Genomic DNA, 18282 nt, shown 5'->3' on the forward strand with positions numbered 1-18282 from the left:
CTCCGCTGCATAGGCTGATGTTTAAATTGGGTTTTCTTCTACAAACTGCTTCAAGCTTCTCATTAACAATAATATTCTAAACACTATAGAGTTTCCAATAATTGGGCTAATTATAAAACTGCTTTGTTTTGATTTTTATTTGATGATTGTTTTCTTTTAGGTTCAACGCATTTTGGAAAAACATGACCCTTTCAAGAACTACCATGCAAAATATGGATCTATTACTTCAGATGAAGTTAGCGCGGTACAAAATTATGTGGAACACATGATTTTGCTTTTAATTGAAGAGCGGGGGAAAGATGCTGCCATGGGGCCTATCCTGGAGTTTGTGGTGTCTGAGAATATTATGGAGAAACTGTTTTTGTGGAGTCTCAGGAGAGAATTTAGCGATGAGACTAAGTTTGAGCAATTGAGGATGTACGAGTTACTAGTTACGCAGTCTCACCAGCCTTTGCTACATCACAAGCCTATTTTGAAGCCATTGATGATGCTACTAAGCACATGTTCTTCGACAACAACTCCAAATGTAGAAACCAAACTAGTTGTCTTACTGAACCAGCTCTGTTCAATTCTTGCCAAAGATCCATCAATTCTAGAATTATTCTTCCACACAAGTGAAGACCAGGGAGCTGCCAACTTCCTTATATTCTCCCTGCTGATACCTTTCATCCATCGAGAAGGCACAGTGGGACAACAGGCTCGCGATGCATTGCTATTCATCATGTCCTTGTCGGCAGAAAACACCATGGTGGCTAAATACATTGTCGAGAGCACGTACTTCTGTCCGGTGAGTTTGATAGTTTCTACATTGTATGTCTTATAAAGTATTGAAAATATTGAGATGGAACATGTGCATTGTTCTTGGGAAACACCAATTTATTATAGGATGATGACCTTACTTTTTTCCATAAATATTAATGCACCTGTTCTTTGTACGCAGCCATTAGAGATATCACTGGCTGTATACTTTTTTTTGTGGAATTACTGGTAGAATATATTTTATTCCTTTGCATCAGATTGTAATGTCAGAGTGAAAATATATATTTAATGGTTTCTTTATATATAATAGGATGAACAGCAGGCTGGCAGAATTATCCTAACGTTTGACCGATCTATCTGTATTTTAACACATGTGTTAGAAACACGATTTTGTATATAAAATCATACAGACTAAACTCAAGAAAAAAACAAAATGAGCATATATACCCTCCCCCCCATTGCCGGTATGCATAGTCCCCCTCCCTCCCATTGCTGGTATGCATGGTCCCCCTCACACCCCCATTGCTGGTATGCATGGTCCCCCTCACCCCCCCATTGCTGGTATGCATGGTCCCCTTCACCCCCCTTTGCTGGTATTTATGGTCACCCTCACCCCCCTTTCCTGGTATGCATGGTCCCTCTCACCCCCCTCAGCATGTGTCAGCACTTGGTAACAAGACACTGCAATAGCCCACCCAGCCGGCAGGAGAGTCATTTGCGCACACTACTGAATTGATAAATAGACACAACAGAAAAAAGAAACACATGTAGATGGGTCAGACATACAGGAGCGCCATTTTACCTATATCAAAGATTATCAAGATATATTACCCATTAATATTATATGAATTATGAATTGCATATAATGATACAGTTAGACAAATTAATACTTGAGAAGAGAAAGGGAAAAAATAAAATAAAAATATACAAAAAAATAAATAAAAAGCCACTAAAAAGCAAACAAAATATATAAATATTATTGTTGTAGATATGCACATACAGCCACCAGTCACCACTTCAGCATATAAATCCATAATGTTGCTGATTTTGTGGTACAGCAACCAGTCGCCACGTAAGCATCTAAATCCTTTGTGCTATTGTGTGGTCCAACCACTAGTCCACGTGTCAACATATCGATCCTTTGTGTTAATAATTGTGTGGTCCCGCCACCATTCTACATTTCTGCATATAAATCTTTGGCGCGAATTCTATGGTCCAGCCATACTATCTCAGCAAATAAATATTGATTGTTAATTTTGTGACAGGTGACTGGCAGGTCAGGGCCTAGGATTGTGAAACAGCTGGTTAAAAGAGGGGAAGGGTATAGTACTTATAGGGAAAAAGTGAGGTTGTGATGGAAGAGGGAATAAGCGTGGTGTTCAAGGTGTACATGGGGTAGGTGGTAATGTTACCAAAAGCTCTACTGAACAAACATCGGTTCATCCTGACCAAAGACAACTGACAAGTTCTATTACTGGATGGATTACTCGACTCCCTTTCTTTGGCAGCCACACAGCAGAACACCTTGTAGATAATTTTTTGAAATGTGGAGACTCCAAGTGGTTTCTCCATCTGGTGGGTTGCCTGTAGTCGAAGGGGTCTCAGAGCACCATTATACTATTTCTACTCTGGGATTATTGATGCCAATTTACTGGTGTACGCCAATAATGTTTTGAAATGTGGAGACTCCAAGTTGGGTCTTCATCTGGTGGGTTGCCTGTAGTAGAAGGGGTCTCAGATGAATGACAGGTGTTCGCCTGATGCTCTACCTTGCTGGGTCAGGTCTTGTCCCATCCATCCATGCTTCAACATTGTAAAATTTCTACTGTGGGTCAATTGATGCCACTTTTCCTGGCGTCTGCCCCTAATTTTTGGAAATATTTGGACTCCAATTTGGGTCTCCTTCATGTGTTGCCTGAATTCGGAAGGGCTCTAAGACAGGGGTGAGCAATTAATTTTCCCAAGCGGCCACTAGAGAGACTGTGAATATTGTGGGGGGCCGAAACAATAGGCCAAAATTAATTCTACTCAATATTAATATCGATATATTATAATTATTATATTATTGAGAATTATATTAATATTAATTGTATCACTTAATATTAAGCAGACTTAAGTTTATTGACATACCCCTATATATCGTGTGAGCCCACCACCAGCCCCTTATATGCGGCATGAGCCCCACACAGCCTCCCTCATATGCGGCATGAGCTCCACACTTCCTCCCCCATATGCGGGATGAGCACCACACAGCCTCTCTATATACAGCATGAGCCCCACACAGCCTCCCTTTATACTGCATGAGCCCCAGACAGCCTCCCTATATACTGCATGAGCCTTACACAGCCTCCCTATATACTGCATGAGTCACACACAGCCTCCCTATATTTACTGCATGAGCCTCACACAGCCTCCCCATATATTGCATGAGCCCCACACAGTCTCCCTGCATATACTGCTTGAGGCGCCCAGAGCCTCCCTATATACACTGCATGAAGCCTCTCAAAGTGCAGCATGTCACTCTCATAGCCTCCCATGTGCAAAATGATGCCCCCATAGCCTCCCCATGTGTGGCATGTCACCCCATAGCCAGCACCATGAGCAGCATGTCACCCCCATATGCAGCACCATGTGCAGCATGTGACCCCCATATACAGCACCATGTGCAGCATGTTACCCCCATAGCCAACACCATGTGCAGCATGTCATCCCATATGCAGCACCATGTGCAGCATGTCACCCCCATATGCAGCATGCCACCCCCATATGCAGCACCATGTGCAGCATGTCACCCCCTATGCAGCACCAGGCCTACACCAGTCATTCATCCACCTGTTACTGATCAATGTTTAAGCTAGAAATACTGGTCCAAGCCCTGTCCCAGGCCCTGTCCCATGCATTAATGCTGTGCAATTATACTTTTTGTACTCTGGGTCAATTAATGCCACTTTTCCTGGTGCTTGCCCCTAATTTGAGCTGTTTTAGTGACTTTTGCCTCCCCCCCTTCCCCCAAAGATGTCGATGAGTTTGGTTTTGCCTCCCATTGAATTCAATAGGGTTTAGACAAGTTCGGCGAACTGTTCAGCGAATATCGGGAAGTTCGCTCATCTCTACGTGTGACCAGATCAATTCATCAGGCTCATTCAGTTGAAAAACGCCTCACGTATTGAGACTGTTTTTTAATTTGGAACGTTTCGACCAGCCATAAGTCTTTTTCAAGCATACGGCAGAATAAATGGAACCTTGAAATATTTTTCACCTGAATTGGACGCTGTCTCTTTCTTCTATTATTTTTTTTAACTACTCAAATAAACAATAAAATCTTAAAAGTTTGGTATCGCCATAATTATACAATTTGTAAAGCACAATAAACACCATTAAAACCAAGCACAAAAATGGAATTATCGTACTTTTTGTTTCAATAATTAACCCCACTTTTAATTTATTTTCCATTTTCAGCACATTAGATGTTAAAATGAATGGTGTTATTTGAAACTAAAACTTGTCCCACAAAAAAAGGCCTTATGGCTAAGTTACCGTAAATAAAAATGTATGGCTCTTCAAAAAAAACAGGAGGAAAAAAGCAAAAAAAAAAAAAAGTCTCTAGTATCACAATTCAACTAAATCTTGTACTCTTCATCAATCTACTTAAAGGGAACCTGTCACCATGAACATGCAGCCTAGGCTGCAGGCACCCTGTGATGAAGCAGAGTAGATTGATATCTAGCTTTGTAAGCAAATATTCAATATAACATGTTTTTTCTTCATTTAAACCTCTTATTTTTCTGGGATTTTTGGACCAGTTCTAGGTCCTATCACTGACTGACACCTAACTCTGTATGCACACTTAAACAAAGGAAGCTGTCAGTCAAAGATAGGACCACCTACTGGACTGAAAATCACAGAAAGAGCAGAGGATTAAATGTTTAAAATACTTTCTCCCATAATACTATACATCAATCTGCTCAGCTCCTTCTACTCTATAACATGGTGCCTGCAGATTGGACCTCATTTTCATGCTGATAGGTGCACTTTAGCACATTATGCTGTGATTTGACAACTGAAGATTAATTTCCATGTGAAAAGTACAGTATATTAGTATACTTTTTTGTTTTCCAATATTATATGTATTATTTCCCACCATTAAAACCTAAAAAATACTGTATCCACCCACCTGACGTCACTATTACATCAGATCACGTAATGCAGTTTCTCCACTATCACCAATGTGACGTTCCGCACTACTTGGGGACATGTAAGGTTGCTACAGTTTTACACAGACACCCCTGTCCACATGAGCCCAGGGAGGCACGGGGGGTGAGAGGATGTGGCCCATGCAGTCACTGACGTGGCACCACACTTGCTCAGAACCCTGACTGGCTGAGAGGTCCCTTTCACTAGCACCAATGAAAAAGAGCACTGCCAGCCTGGTAGTTCCTCATTTGATATAAGAACGGGATTATATTGGGCCAGAAACGATCCCCGGTAGCAGGGAAAGTTAAATCAAGAAACAGATGTGTGGATTTGTGGATCTAAATAAAAGGCCCAAGGTTAAGTTACAGTCATATGTAAAAGTTTGGGCACCCCTATTAATGTTAACCTTTTTTCTTTATAACAATTTTGGTTTTTGCAACAGGTATTTCAGTTTCATATATCTAATAACTGATGGACTCAGTTATATTTCTGGATTCAAATGAGGTTTATTGTACTAACAGAAAATGTGCAATCTGCATTTAAACAAAATTTGACCAGTGCAAAAGTATGGGCACCCTTATCATTTTCTTGATTTGAACACTCCTAACTACTTTTTACTGACTTCCTGAAGCACTAAATTGGTTTTGTAACCTCATTGAGCTTTGAACTTCATAGCCAGGTGTATCAAATCATGAGAAAAGGTATTTAAAGTGGCCACTTGCAAGTATTTCTCCTATTTGATTCTCCTATGAAGAGTGGCATCATGGGCTCCTCAAAACAACTCTCAAATGATCTGAAAACAAAGATTATTCAACATAGCTTTTCAGGGGAAGGATACAAAAAGTTGTCTCAGAGATTTAACCTGTCAGTTTCCACTGTGAGGAACATAGTAAGGAAATGGAAGAACACAGGTACAGTTCTTGTTAAGCCCAGAAGTGGCAGGCCAAGAAAAATATCAGAAAGGCAGAGAAGAAGAATAGTGAGAACAGTCAAGGACAATCCACAGACCACCTCCAAAGACCTGCAGCATCTTCTTGCTGCAGATGGTGTCACTGTGCATCGGTCAACAATACAGCGCACTTTGCACAAGGAGAAGCTGTATGGGAGAGTGATGCGAAAGAAGCCGTTTCTGCAAGCACGCCACAAACAGAGTCGCCTGAGGTCTGCAAAAGCACATTTGGACAAGCCAGTTACATTTTGGAAGAAGGTCCTGTGAACTGATGAAACAAAGATTGAGTTGTTTGGTCATACAAAAAGGCATTATGCATGCGCTGTATTGTTGACCGATGCACAGTGACACCATCTGCAGCAAGATGATGCTGCAGGTCTTTGGAGGTGGTCTGTGGATTGTCCTTGACTGTTCTCACCATTCTCCTTCTCTGCCTTTCTGATATTTTTCTTGGCCTGCCACTTCTGGGCTTAACAAGAACTGTACCTGTGTTCTTCCATTTCCTTACTATGTTCCTCACAGTGGAAACTGACAGGTTAAATCTCTGAGACAACTTTTTGTATCCTTCCCCTGAAAAGCTATGTTGAATAATCTTTGTTTTCAGATCATTTGAGAATTGTTTTGAGGAGCCCATGATGCCACTCTTCATAGGAGAATCAAATAGGAGAACTACTTGCAAGTGGCCACTTTAAATACCTTTTCTCATGATTTGATACACCTGGCTATGAAGTTCAAAGCTCAATGAGGTTACAAAACCAATTTAGTGCTTCAGGAAGTCAGTAAAAAGTAGTTAGGAGTGTTCAAATCAAGAAAATGATAAGGGTGCCCATACTTTTGTACCGGTCAAATTTTGTTTAAATGCAGATTGCACATTTTCTGTTAGTACAATAAACCTCATTTGAATCCAGAAATATAACTGAGTCCATCAGTTATTAGATATATGAAACTGAAATACCTGTTGCAAAAACCAAAATTGTTATAAAGAAAAAAGGTTAACATTAATAGGGGTGCCCAAACTTTTACATATGACTGTATATAATTAATCACCTTAAGGGCACACTAGACAATACGCTATATTCATGATGGTTGCACATATACAATGGTCAGATATGGAAATACAGATAGTGGTAGCACAAAAGATATAAGCAGAATATATGGGTCAGTTACCATTAGATGAAAAGCCTGGCTTTCAGGGGACGTGCTACCACATGGGAGGCTTGTGGTTCCCTCTGTTTCTTAACATATCATGTTGGGAGAAGTCATCGCAAACTCCTCAGAGAAAAAGTAATAGGCCATGCATTACATGAGCATTCAACCCCTTTGGGTCACTGCTCTCCTGCCCTCTGGGCTGAACCTTAATCCCCCTTCTTGCCTCTGGAGCTAAAAACTCAAAATCTAAGATAAGTCATAACTCTTGAATAGATGGTCCTAGGGAGGTGTTTTTGGCGCCATCGGATCCGGTCGGGCCCTTGCTATGTGTTTAAGACCCAACACAGCTTTGCATTCTGGTTTCTACTGGCTGTTCTATGTATCTCCATACCCCTAGGTGCTGAAACAGGTCAAGACCCTGGTGGACATTTGCAATGTTCTGGGAATCTTGGAAATATACACAATGTACGAGGGGCGATCCAAAAGTAATGATAATCGGTTATTTCTATTGCACACAGAAATCAAAATAAAACGTTTTCTTCTCTCTTAGGTACCCACTAGTCCAGGAAAAAAAAATCACTTAAATAGGCCATGATTCCCGGGAGCTACATTCATTTGAATATGAACTGCCAAGGAGTGAACATCAAAATGGGAAAAAACGAGCTCAGAGCTGTCATCAAATACCTCTGCTTGAAAAAAATGTCTACCAAAGACATACACAGCGACTTGGTGGAAACATTGGGGGACTCTTCTCCATATTCCACAGTTGCACGCTGGGCCAAGGAATTTAAGCTGGGAAGAACATCGACGGAACATGAACATCGCGAAGGACGCCCATCCACGTCCCTCAATGAAGAAAACGTGAAAAAAGTTGAAGACGTTGTGTTGGCAGATCGAAGAGTGACTATCAGGCATGTAGCTGAGGTCACAGGGATCTCATATGGCAGTATTCAAAGAATCCTTGCAAAAGAATTGCATATGAGAAAGGTCTCCGCGCGTTGGGTGCCAAAAATGTTAACCGACGAGCAAAAGAAGAAACGAGTTGACATTTCAATAGCAGATCTCGAAAAGTTCCAAGCAGACAAGGAGAATTTTTTGTCATGTTTTTTGACCATGGATGAGACCTGGATCCACCACTTTGATCCCGAAACTAAACAACAATCGATGACATGGAAACGAGCCGACGAACCGACGCCGAAGAAATTCAAAGTGTCAAGCTCAGCAGGGAAGGTTATGGCGTCCGTTTTTTGGGACGCTGAAGGAATTATTATGGTGGACTATTTGGAGAAGGGAGCCACTATTACGGGCTCCTACTACGCAGAACAAATAAGAAGATTGCGGGAGGCTATCAAGGAGAAAAGGCGCGGCAAACTGCGGGCTGGAGTGCTGTTTCACCAAGATAACGCACCGGCTCACAAAGCTGCAGTTGCCATGGCTACCATTCAAGAAGCGGGCTTTGAACTGGAGGAACACCTCCCCTATTCGCCAGATCTAGCCCCCAGTGACTTCTTTCTCTTTCCTCGGCTCAAGGAACACCTCCGGGGCAAGAAATTTGACGACAATAGCGACGTGATAACCGCTGTTGGGGAGTTTTTTGAGGGTCAAGATCAAGAATTTTTTTCAAAGGAAATTCTAAGTTTAGAAAACAGATGGACTAAATGTATAGACTTGTTAGGAGACTATGTAGAAAAATAAAAATTTTTTTGACTATATTCATTGTGTTTATTATTGATTATCATTACTTTTGGATCACCCCTCGTATGGCTAGGATGTATAGTATATCCATAACTCCTTATGGAATCATAGCTGACTTAACAAAGTAGTTTATACTGCATGGTATCTACATGGCAATCAAGCCTTTTGTTCTGAGCTTAGCTGGCTCAAGGTGTGAGATCTGTCACTCAGAGCCTTTTGATGATTGACACCCCCCTGCTGTTTCTAGCTACACACTGAAGGGGGTCTAGGTGTTCTGTTACAACTGCTGCGTGTTTTCAGGAAGATTGTAAGCTGTTAATAAATCCTCCCCGCATCCTTCACATAATGTTTTCCACTTTTTATACTTTGGCCAATACCTCCAGTTTGACAGTATGTGCCTGCACTCAGCTGATATTATGCACTTTGTGCAGAGCCTTCCCAATCAACTAGTCCCAGCGCCTGGGCTGTGATGCTTATGTTCATGTTTTCTGCCAGAAATACAAAGCATAACAGGTTGGTCTATAAATAAGAAGTTTAGGCAGCATGTATCATCTGTCAGGTTCCCTGTAATGTGCTCCATCACAAAATGCTGATTAGTCGTCCTGTGCTTCATTGACATGTTTGAGTACAGGGTCTGTGATGATGTTCCCGTCCTCAGAGGTGTCAGTCTTGCCAATCAAGCCTAGAATAAGGCATGAAAAGCAAGACATTACTCTGCAGTTTCTGCACTTCTTTGACTGGACAGATCTAGTTAACATACAGGGCTATCAAGCATTAATCTTTATTATTACCAAAATGTCATGAACTGTCGCTACCAAGGACATCTTTGGAGACTGCAAGAAAAGAACTATCTGGTGGTGGTGCTTTGGCATCAAAAAATGTCCTTATGAATTTCCTTTAACGTTGCTTCATAAGCACTTTAAGACAATGGGCCTGATTCATCAAGACTGGTGTTGTTCTCATCAATCTTGATGAGGGGCGTGGTGGAGTCAGATGCACCTGATTCATGAAGAAGTGCGCACCTCTTTGTGAATCTGGAGCATCTGAGAAGTGGTATGTGCTATGCCAGAAATCTTACTCAAGTTAGATATTGGGTGAGATTTCTGGTGTAGAGAATGCCACAGATTTTTAATGAATTAGACAAGCTGTGATGTTACTTTCCTATCATGCCCTTGTCTGGTACTGGCTCCAACTATTTTGTCAGTGCTGGAAAAACTTCAAAAGGTAATCATTTTGGTTTAACCACGAGTTGCACCTCAATTTTGCGACTTTTCATAACTTTTACACCAGAATTATGGAGATAAAGCTTTGATGAATTGAGCTCTATGCAAATTGTCTCTTCAGAGAGGAAGAGGACTAGAAATCTAGTGCCACCTATTGGAAGTAGCAATCCTAAAAGTCAATATCGACCCTTTAACGAGCCTTGTTACATGACTTAGGATAAAAGCCAAAACCAGAATCTCAATTTGCAGACACTGTTTCGGGGTACTGCCCATCATCAGTGCAAACTGTGAGATTTGGTTTGGCTGTGTGAGAGGTGTCTGACCGGGATCCAAAATGTATCGCTTCTCCTTGTGGAGAGTGACATGTTAAGCCTGCCGAGATGAGGAGACTATGTGGGGCCCATTATACTGTATGGAGGACTATTTGGAGCCCATTATAATGTATGGAAGTCTGCGCGGGGATCACAGTTGGGGCATCATACTGTGATTGGTCACCATGCTTTGCTGCTGGGGTGCAATAGGGTCATCATACCGTGCGTGCGGAGGGTACTGGGGAGGAATTCACTGTGTGGGTATCATACTGTGTTTGGGGGGCACTTTTGTTGGCATCATACTTTACTATTTATTAATTCAAGGTTTTGTATCCTTTGTCATTACATATTTAAATTAGGCCATTGGGCAATATGCTTTTTTCTGCTCTTACATAACATATTATATAATTCCAGTATGCCCCATTTGTGATTATGTGCTAATTTTATTGTAAGATATATTAATTAAAATGTGCTTTGTTTGTAAGACAACCCCTTTAAGTTTGTTTCCATATGAAAATTTAAATCATATTTGATAAGGAAAAAGTCCTCAATTGTAGAAATGTTTTAAATAAATTTCAAGGTTGTCCAAATTTTTAATTTTGGCCATCTGTGTAATTGAGTTTGACATTTGTGCTTCACAAGATAGAATGAATTAAATAGCAGCATAAACGCAAGGTCCCATAATAAAATTTCCTAATCAGGTGGGAAACATTTAGAACTGAAGTTTCCCATTAAACAGACATGTAGGTAATTATTACATTAGAAGTGTTATCCATTTTTGTACCAAATACAGTATTTCAGGCTCTGAAAATCCCAGAGCCTCACAGGAGACAGACATAATATATAACTTCTTGTTTACTGCAAATCTGCTGCACAAATGAGATAGGTAGAAGCTCTCCAGCCTACTAAACATGACTATTTGCATATGTTTGCACCGGGCCATGTGTTGCTATGGAATCTTTGTAAGGACTATGTAATTATACTGGAAGTCATGTCTATGTGCACCTGCCTCACAAATATAGAAGCTTATACGATTTGTCAGTTCTACCAATCACTAGCATTGCTTACGCTCAACCACAGGAAAACATTTGTTTTATGCATCAGGCACCTGAAGTGCAGTGTGATTATGAATACATTGGTCGTAAAGCGGGGAAAGCAATAAATATAACATATAGGTCAGTGTGTCTGAGCTGTATAACCTTTCCTTACATTTATTATGGTCCAAACTAATTATGATAATCCATACATTTTAGGTATGTAAATATGAGAGGCTATAGTGTATTATTGATACATCCTTCATTACCTTTCCTCTTAGCTTAAAGCACCACTCCAGTTTTTTTTTCTTATTGCAACACTGGAGTGGTGCTACTAATCTAAGTTCCCTGACCCTAGTCTTATACTTACCAGCCGTCATCTTCTTATGTTATTGGCGCAGTTGTGGTCAGTCTCCAGTAGTTTGTGACCTACAGATTGCTCCAGTGTTTGCTCTTCGATCCGGAAGTCATAACTTAATATAAATTTGTGAGAGCCAGAATGAGACCAAAACAAGGCTCTCATAATCTTGCACTGAGAGCTTGTGACCGTTACCTCTGACTTTCGGTTAGTCAGAAGTTGTGGTCGCAAGTTGGCGGGGCATGACCAGTCCAGCACTGCAATTAAAAAAAAAAAAAAACAAGAACACTGGAGTGGTGCTTTGAAGAAGAACCCCCAAGGTTTTTTTTTGCTAAACCTGTCTAAATACTTGTTTTGCATAATGTAAGAGCAATAAGATCACATACTCAACAATCGTCACCTTCCCCGGTTTCCAGCACCTGTCTGGTCTTCATCTTACTCATGTGACTGAAATTTCGATTTGCCAGCTCACACAGGATTCTATGTATGAACCATCGCTTTTGCAGTGAAAGTCTATGTACAGTGGGTACGGAAAGTATTCAGACCCCTTTAAATTTTTTACTCTTTGTTTCATTGCAGTCATTTAGTAAATTAAAAAAAGTTCATTTTTTTTCATTAATGTACATTCTGCACCCCATCTTGACTGAAAAAAAACTGAAATATGACATTCCAGTTTTTATTTTTCAGTAAATTTGCAAACATTTCTGTTTTTTTTTTCCATCAAGATGGGGTGCAGAGTGTACATTAATGAGAAAAAAAATGAACTTTTTTGAATTTACCAAATGGCTGCAATGAAATAAAGAGTAAAAAATGTAAAAGGGTCTGAATACTTTCCGTACCCACTGTATGGTCAGAACAAGATTACATAGACTTACATTTTAAAACTAAATTCCCTTAGAGTGAGCTGGTAAGTTGGAATTTCAGTCATGTGTGGGAGAAGAGGACCAGAGAGGCGCCGGAAATCGAGGAAGATGGTGATGATTAAGTATTTTATTGCATGTACAGTACACAACGCGGATTTAGGCAAGTTTAGTCAATATAACAGTCTTTTGGTGTGCTTCTTTAAGATATTCCAATATCCAATATACTTTTTTACAGGACCGATAAAATTTACATTGGCCTATTGCTGTGAATGAAAATTCCTAAAAATTCTTGTTTTCAAATAATTGGGTAGTGGAACAAGGTTGTCAATCACCAGACTAAAAAGCAAAACACTTGATGATAGGGTGAAATGATTTTTAGGCTGACTTAAAATCATCATTCTTGGTAGCACATTATTGTGTGTAAATAGGGCATGTGCTGCCGAGAACAATGAAAGGCTTTGCATTCAGAGCGATCATTCTGTGCACAAAGAAATGCAATCTGCCTGTTTGTAGTAAACTTGGTGACAGGCCATGAAAGAGGATCTGTCACCATATCATAAAAGGCAGTTTTGCTCTTATTTTAGTTCCCCTGAATATTCTGGTTTTATTTTACATTTCTAAATCCACCGTAAGGTTCCAGAGACATGGATTTTATTTAGCACTAATATTTATGATCTTTACCAAGGAAGCATTGCTTACAAGACTCTCTGGGGTATGTCTTTATTTAGGCTTTATTAGATTATAAAGTTATAAGTTCTATCAATGCAAAACACAGACACCATGCCTACGAGAAACTAATGTCTAAGGCTAGTTTCAGATTTGCGTTCAGATTTGCGCAAAATTTTGCATTTTCGCTCGGTCGCCGCACACGTCAAGTCGCCGCATTCAGACGCATCCGCATACAACACAAGTCCCTGCGTACCCAATGTTAAAGATAGGTACGCAGGATGCCTACAGAAGTAGGCGGAGCTTCAGGGAGTAAGAAAGGAGGAAGTAGGCACCCATTCGCAGCCCTCCTGAATGCAAATCTGAAACCAGCCTAAATGAGCCTTTGGAGTCAACTCTTGCTTTCTTATGCTCCTTCAGCAGGCCGTATAATAAAGATGGCGAGTTCATTAGAAACATGGTTATCTACGACTATTTAATTTTGATATAATGTACCAGTCACATTGACTGGCTGATATGGCTTCATGTCATGTTGCTATTTAATTTCAGAGGACCCATTTGGAGAATAATTAAGTCTGCTATCTCTGGTGATATAGTTTGATGCCTTGCATTTTGTGTCATTGGTCTTATATCTTTTCAGTTGGTTGCTGATAGGTGCCTGGAAAAACTTTTTTGTTTGGCAAAATCTTTGAAGCAGGCAGAGAGGAGACAACTACCTAGCTATATTCAAAATCCATTTGATGAAAAAGTGAGCCCTGTAACTTTTATCTTTGGTGACTTATTCTTAATTGTATCCTCTCTACTTAGGGAAGATTCTTTCTGTCTGCTGAATGCTGATATTCATCTGGAAAAATCTTTCAAGCTTTTGTGTAAAACTTCTGTCCTTTACAATACAAAGTGTTATGTTAGTACTATAACATGCAGGGACACAATGAAATTCTAGCAGTCAGTGATACAAGCAAACGTGCACAGATCATCAAGAAGCATTTAGTAATGCAAATGTAAAACTGACAAGCAAGACACAGTCTTCTATTTGTATGTAAAGTAGGCCTAATCATTGTATAATAAAAGGTTTGAAGGGCTTCTAATATGCCTTAAATGGATGCTCTGTTTATAGTTTAATTCCATAGGCTTTTCCCCTTACTCTACTTAAAACTAACAAAATGAGCCTTACATGCCCCCTGCCAGTCCAGTTCACTGGTGCCCACTATCCTCGTCAGTGTGGCTGCAGCAGTGATGTCATGGCTACCACCTATGACCACTGCAGCAAATTACTGGGCTCAGTGCTTTCATTTCATCTACATTAACTTGACCTCTGAACAGGGGAGTACAAAGAAATCATAGAGGCCCATAGCAAAAGTTCTAATTAAGGCCCTCATCTCCATCAAAATAGAGACATATCTCCCAACTAGAGTTGAGCGACTTTAGTCGGATCGGGTTTCATGAAACAAAATTCGTTTCAGATGAAACTGGTCCGAATAGGGCAAAAAAAGTCGGAGTTTCGTCCGAAACCCGACCCCAATGCAAGTCAATGGGAAATAAAAGTCGGCATTGAGCGGATGATAAAGTCGCTCAACTCTACTCCCAACTTTTATAAACATTAGGACATGTGCTGTGACACGTACAGTTATGTCCTTATCAAAGTCCCTTAGTGTTGTCACCCTTGATACCCATTTCATGGCCATTATAGAGTAAAATGCACCCCCCAAAAGGATATGAGGTGCGGCAAAAAAGACTCAAGACAACATACTCCGAAGGGAGGTAAGAACATTTGTAAAACAATCCACAGGGAGGAGATTAGAACAAAACAAAATCCTCTAAACTGCATTATCGCAAATGCCAGAAACCTGACAAATATGATGGAAGAACTAGAAGCAGAAATATCTACAGGTAACTATGCCATAGTGGGAATAACCGAGACATGGATAGATGAAAGCTATGACTGGGCAGTTAACTTACAGGGTTACAGTCTGTTTAGAAAGGATCGTAAAAATCAGAGAGGAGGAGGGGTTTGTCTTTATGTAAAGTCTTGTTTAAAGTCCACTTTAAGGGAGGATATTAGCGAAGGGAATGGGAATGTCGAGTCCATATGGGTCGAAATACATGGAGGGAAAAATAGTAACAAAACTCTCATTGGGGTCTGTTACAACCCCCCAAATATAACAGAAATCATGGAAAGTCTACTACTTAAGCAGATAGATGAAGCTGCAACCCATAATGAGGTCCTTGTTATGGGGGACTTTAACTACCCAGATATTAACTGGGAAACAGAGACCTGCGAATTCCATAAAGGCAACAGGTTTCTGCTAATAGCCAAGAATAATTATCTTTCACAATTGGTGCAGAATCCAAACAGAGTAGCAGCACTTTTAGACTTAATAGTATCTAATATACCTGACCGAATAACAAATCTGCAGGTCGTCGGGCATCTAGGAAAAAGCGACCACAATATTGTACAGTTTCACTTGTCTTTCGCTAGGGGGACTTGTCAGGGAGTCACAAAAACATTGAACTTTAGGAAGGCAAAGTTTCACAAGCTTAGAGATGCCCTTAATCTGGTTGCCTGGGACAATGTCCTCAGAAATAAGAATACAGATAATAAATGGGAAATGTTTAAGAACATCCTAAATAGGCACTGTAAGCGGTTTATACCTTGTGGGAATAAAAGGACAAGAAATAGGAAAAATCCAATGTGGCTAAACAAAGAAGTACGAGGGGCAATTAACAGTAAAAAGATTGCATTTAAACTACTAAAGCAGGATGGCACCGTTGAAGCTCCAAAAAACTATAGGGAGATAAATACTTTATATAAAAAACTAATTAAAGCTGCCAAAAAGGAAACAGAGAAGCACATTGCTAAGTAAAACTAATCCCAAACTGTTTTTCAACTATATCAATAGTAAGAGAATCAAAAGTGAAAGTGTAGGCCCCTAAAAAAATTGTGAGGAAAGAGGTTGTAGATGACGAGGAACAAGCTAATATATTAAACACCTTCTTCTCCACGGTGGAAAATTAAATGCTAGGTGAAATGCCGAGAGACAAAGAAAACCCTATATTAAGGGTCACCACTCTAACCCAAGAAGAGGTGCAAAACCGGCTAAATAAGATAAAAATAGATAAATCTCCGGGTACGGATGGCATACACCCTCGAGTACTAAGAGAACTGAGTAATGTAATAAACAAACCATTATTTCTAATATTTAGGGACTCTATAGCGACAGAGTCTGTTTCACAGGACTGGCGCATAGCAAATCTGGTACCAATATTTAAAAGGGCTCTAAAAGTGAACCTGGAAATTATAGGCCAGTAAGTCTAACCTCTGTTGTTGGTAAAATATTTCAAGGGTTTCTGAGGGATGTTATTCTGGATTATCTCAATAAGAATAACTGTTTAACTCCATATCAGCATGGGTCTATGAGGAATCGCTCCTGTCAAACCAATCTAATCAGCTTTTATGAAGAGGTAAGCTATAGACTGGACCAAGGTGAGTCATTGGACTTGGTATATGTTGATTTTTCCAAAGTATTTGATACCGTGCCACACAAGAGGCTGGTACATAAAATGAGAATGCTGGGTCTGGGGGAAAATGTGTATAAATGGGTAAGTAACTGGCTTAGTGATAGAAAGCAGAGGGTGGTTATAAATGGTACATGTTGTGAGTTCATTTTCTGGTCTACCAGCTGTGAGTTCTCCTTCCAGGCTCCCTCTGGTGGTAACAGGAGGTAGTGAGGCTGATTTAATCAGTGGAGATATACCACCTGATAAGGAGGATGATGATTGGACCTCAGGAATCTCAGACTGGATTTAAGACAGCCGACGCCCTATTCTGGTGCTGGTGATTCCTTCTGGCTTGTCAAGTCTTGGTCCTCAGCTCTGTTCCAGTCAGCTCAAGCTACGTTTTTCTGCTAATGTTCACACTTGATTTTGTTGGTCTATTCAGTTTTTTGTGTGGTCAGCCAGCCCCGGCTGTGGCTGTGTTGAATTTCCACTCTTACTTATCTGTATTTGCCAATTTGCTTTTTGTCCCTTATTAGATTGGCCTCTTTTTGCTCTGCCTCAGAATATTTCAGAGTGCTGATATAGTGGGAGAAGTCTAGTGACTTCAGGGTTAATTTTGTTATCAGAAGTGTTGGACATTATTTTTGTAGGGTTTTGGGCAGATTGCAGACAGTGTCTTTCCTTTCCTATCCTTTCTAGTTAGTTTGGGCCCCATCGTTTGCTCAGCCTATTTTCCTGCCTATGTTTGTGTTTTCATCTTGTTTCACCATCAATACATGTGTGGGGGCTGTCTATTCCTTTGGGGTCTGCTCTGGGGCAGTTAGTTTTCCCCTTTTCTTGCTTTAGGCTTATTTAGTCCTCCGGCCATGACGAGGCATCTAGGTTCATCGTAGGCACGCTCCACGGCTGCTGCTAGTTGTGTGATTAGGATCAGGGATCTGCAATCTGCATAGTTACCAACCTCTCTGGTTCTTCTGGGGCTTAGCTTGTTTAGGTTTTTTCCTCCACGGTGACCCATTCATAACAGGTACATTCTCTAGCTGGGTCGCTGTGACCAGTGGGATACCGCAGGGGTCGGTGTTAGGACCTATTCTCTTCAACATATTTATTAATGATCTGGTAGAAGGTTTACACAGTAAAATATCGATATTTGCAGATGATACAAAACTATGTAAAGCAGTCAATACAAAAGAAGATAGTATTCTGCTACAGATGGATCTGGTTGAGTTGGAAACTTGGGCCGAAAGGTGCACATGCGGTTTAGCATTGATAAATGTAAGGTTATACACATGGGAAAAAGGAATCAATATCACCATTACACACTGAATGAGAAACCACTGGGAAAATCTGACATGGAGAAGGACTTGAGGATCCTAGTTAATGATAAACTTACCTGGAGCAGCCAGTGCCAGGCAGCGGCTGCCAAGGCAAACAGGATCATGGGGTGCATTAAAAGAGGTCTGGATACACATGATGAGAGCATTATACTGCCTCTGTACAAATGCATAAACCACAAGAAGTAAGTATAAATTGCCAAAATTACAAATTTTATTAAATGCAATAGCATAACATACGATATTTAA

General features: G+C 40.4%; 1 protein-coding gene across 1 annotated transcript in view; it reads left to right on the forward strand.

Moving 5' to 3' along the window:
* The window catches only part of FHIP1A (FHF complex subunit HOOK interacting protein 1A), a 424416-nt gene that overhangs the window by 181274 nt on the left and 224860 nt on the right, over positions 1 to 18282 (forward strand). The window contains exon 4 of the mRNA XM_073576260.1: positions 161 to 787. Coding sequence (XP_073432361.1) covers positions 161 to 787 — 627 coding nt within the window. The remainder of the gene's footprint in view (positions 1 to 160; positions 788 to 18282) is intronic.

The sequence above is a fragment of the Dendrobates tinctorius genome, unplaced genomic scaffold (genome assembly GCF_039654945.1).
Source record: "Dendrobates tinctorius isolate UK_male_01 unplaced genomic scaffold, ASM3965494v1 ptg000008l, whole genome shotgun sequence".
Classification (NCBI taxonomy): Eukaryota; Metazoa; Chordata; class Amphibia; order Anura; family Dendrobatidae; genus Dendrobates; species Dendrobates tinctorius.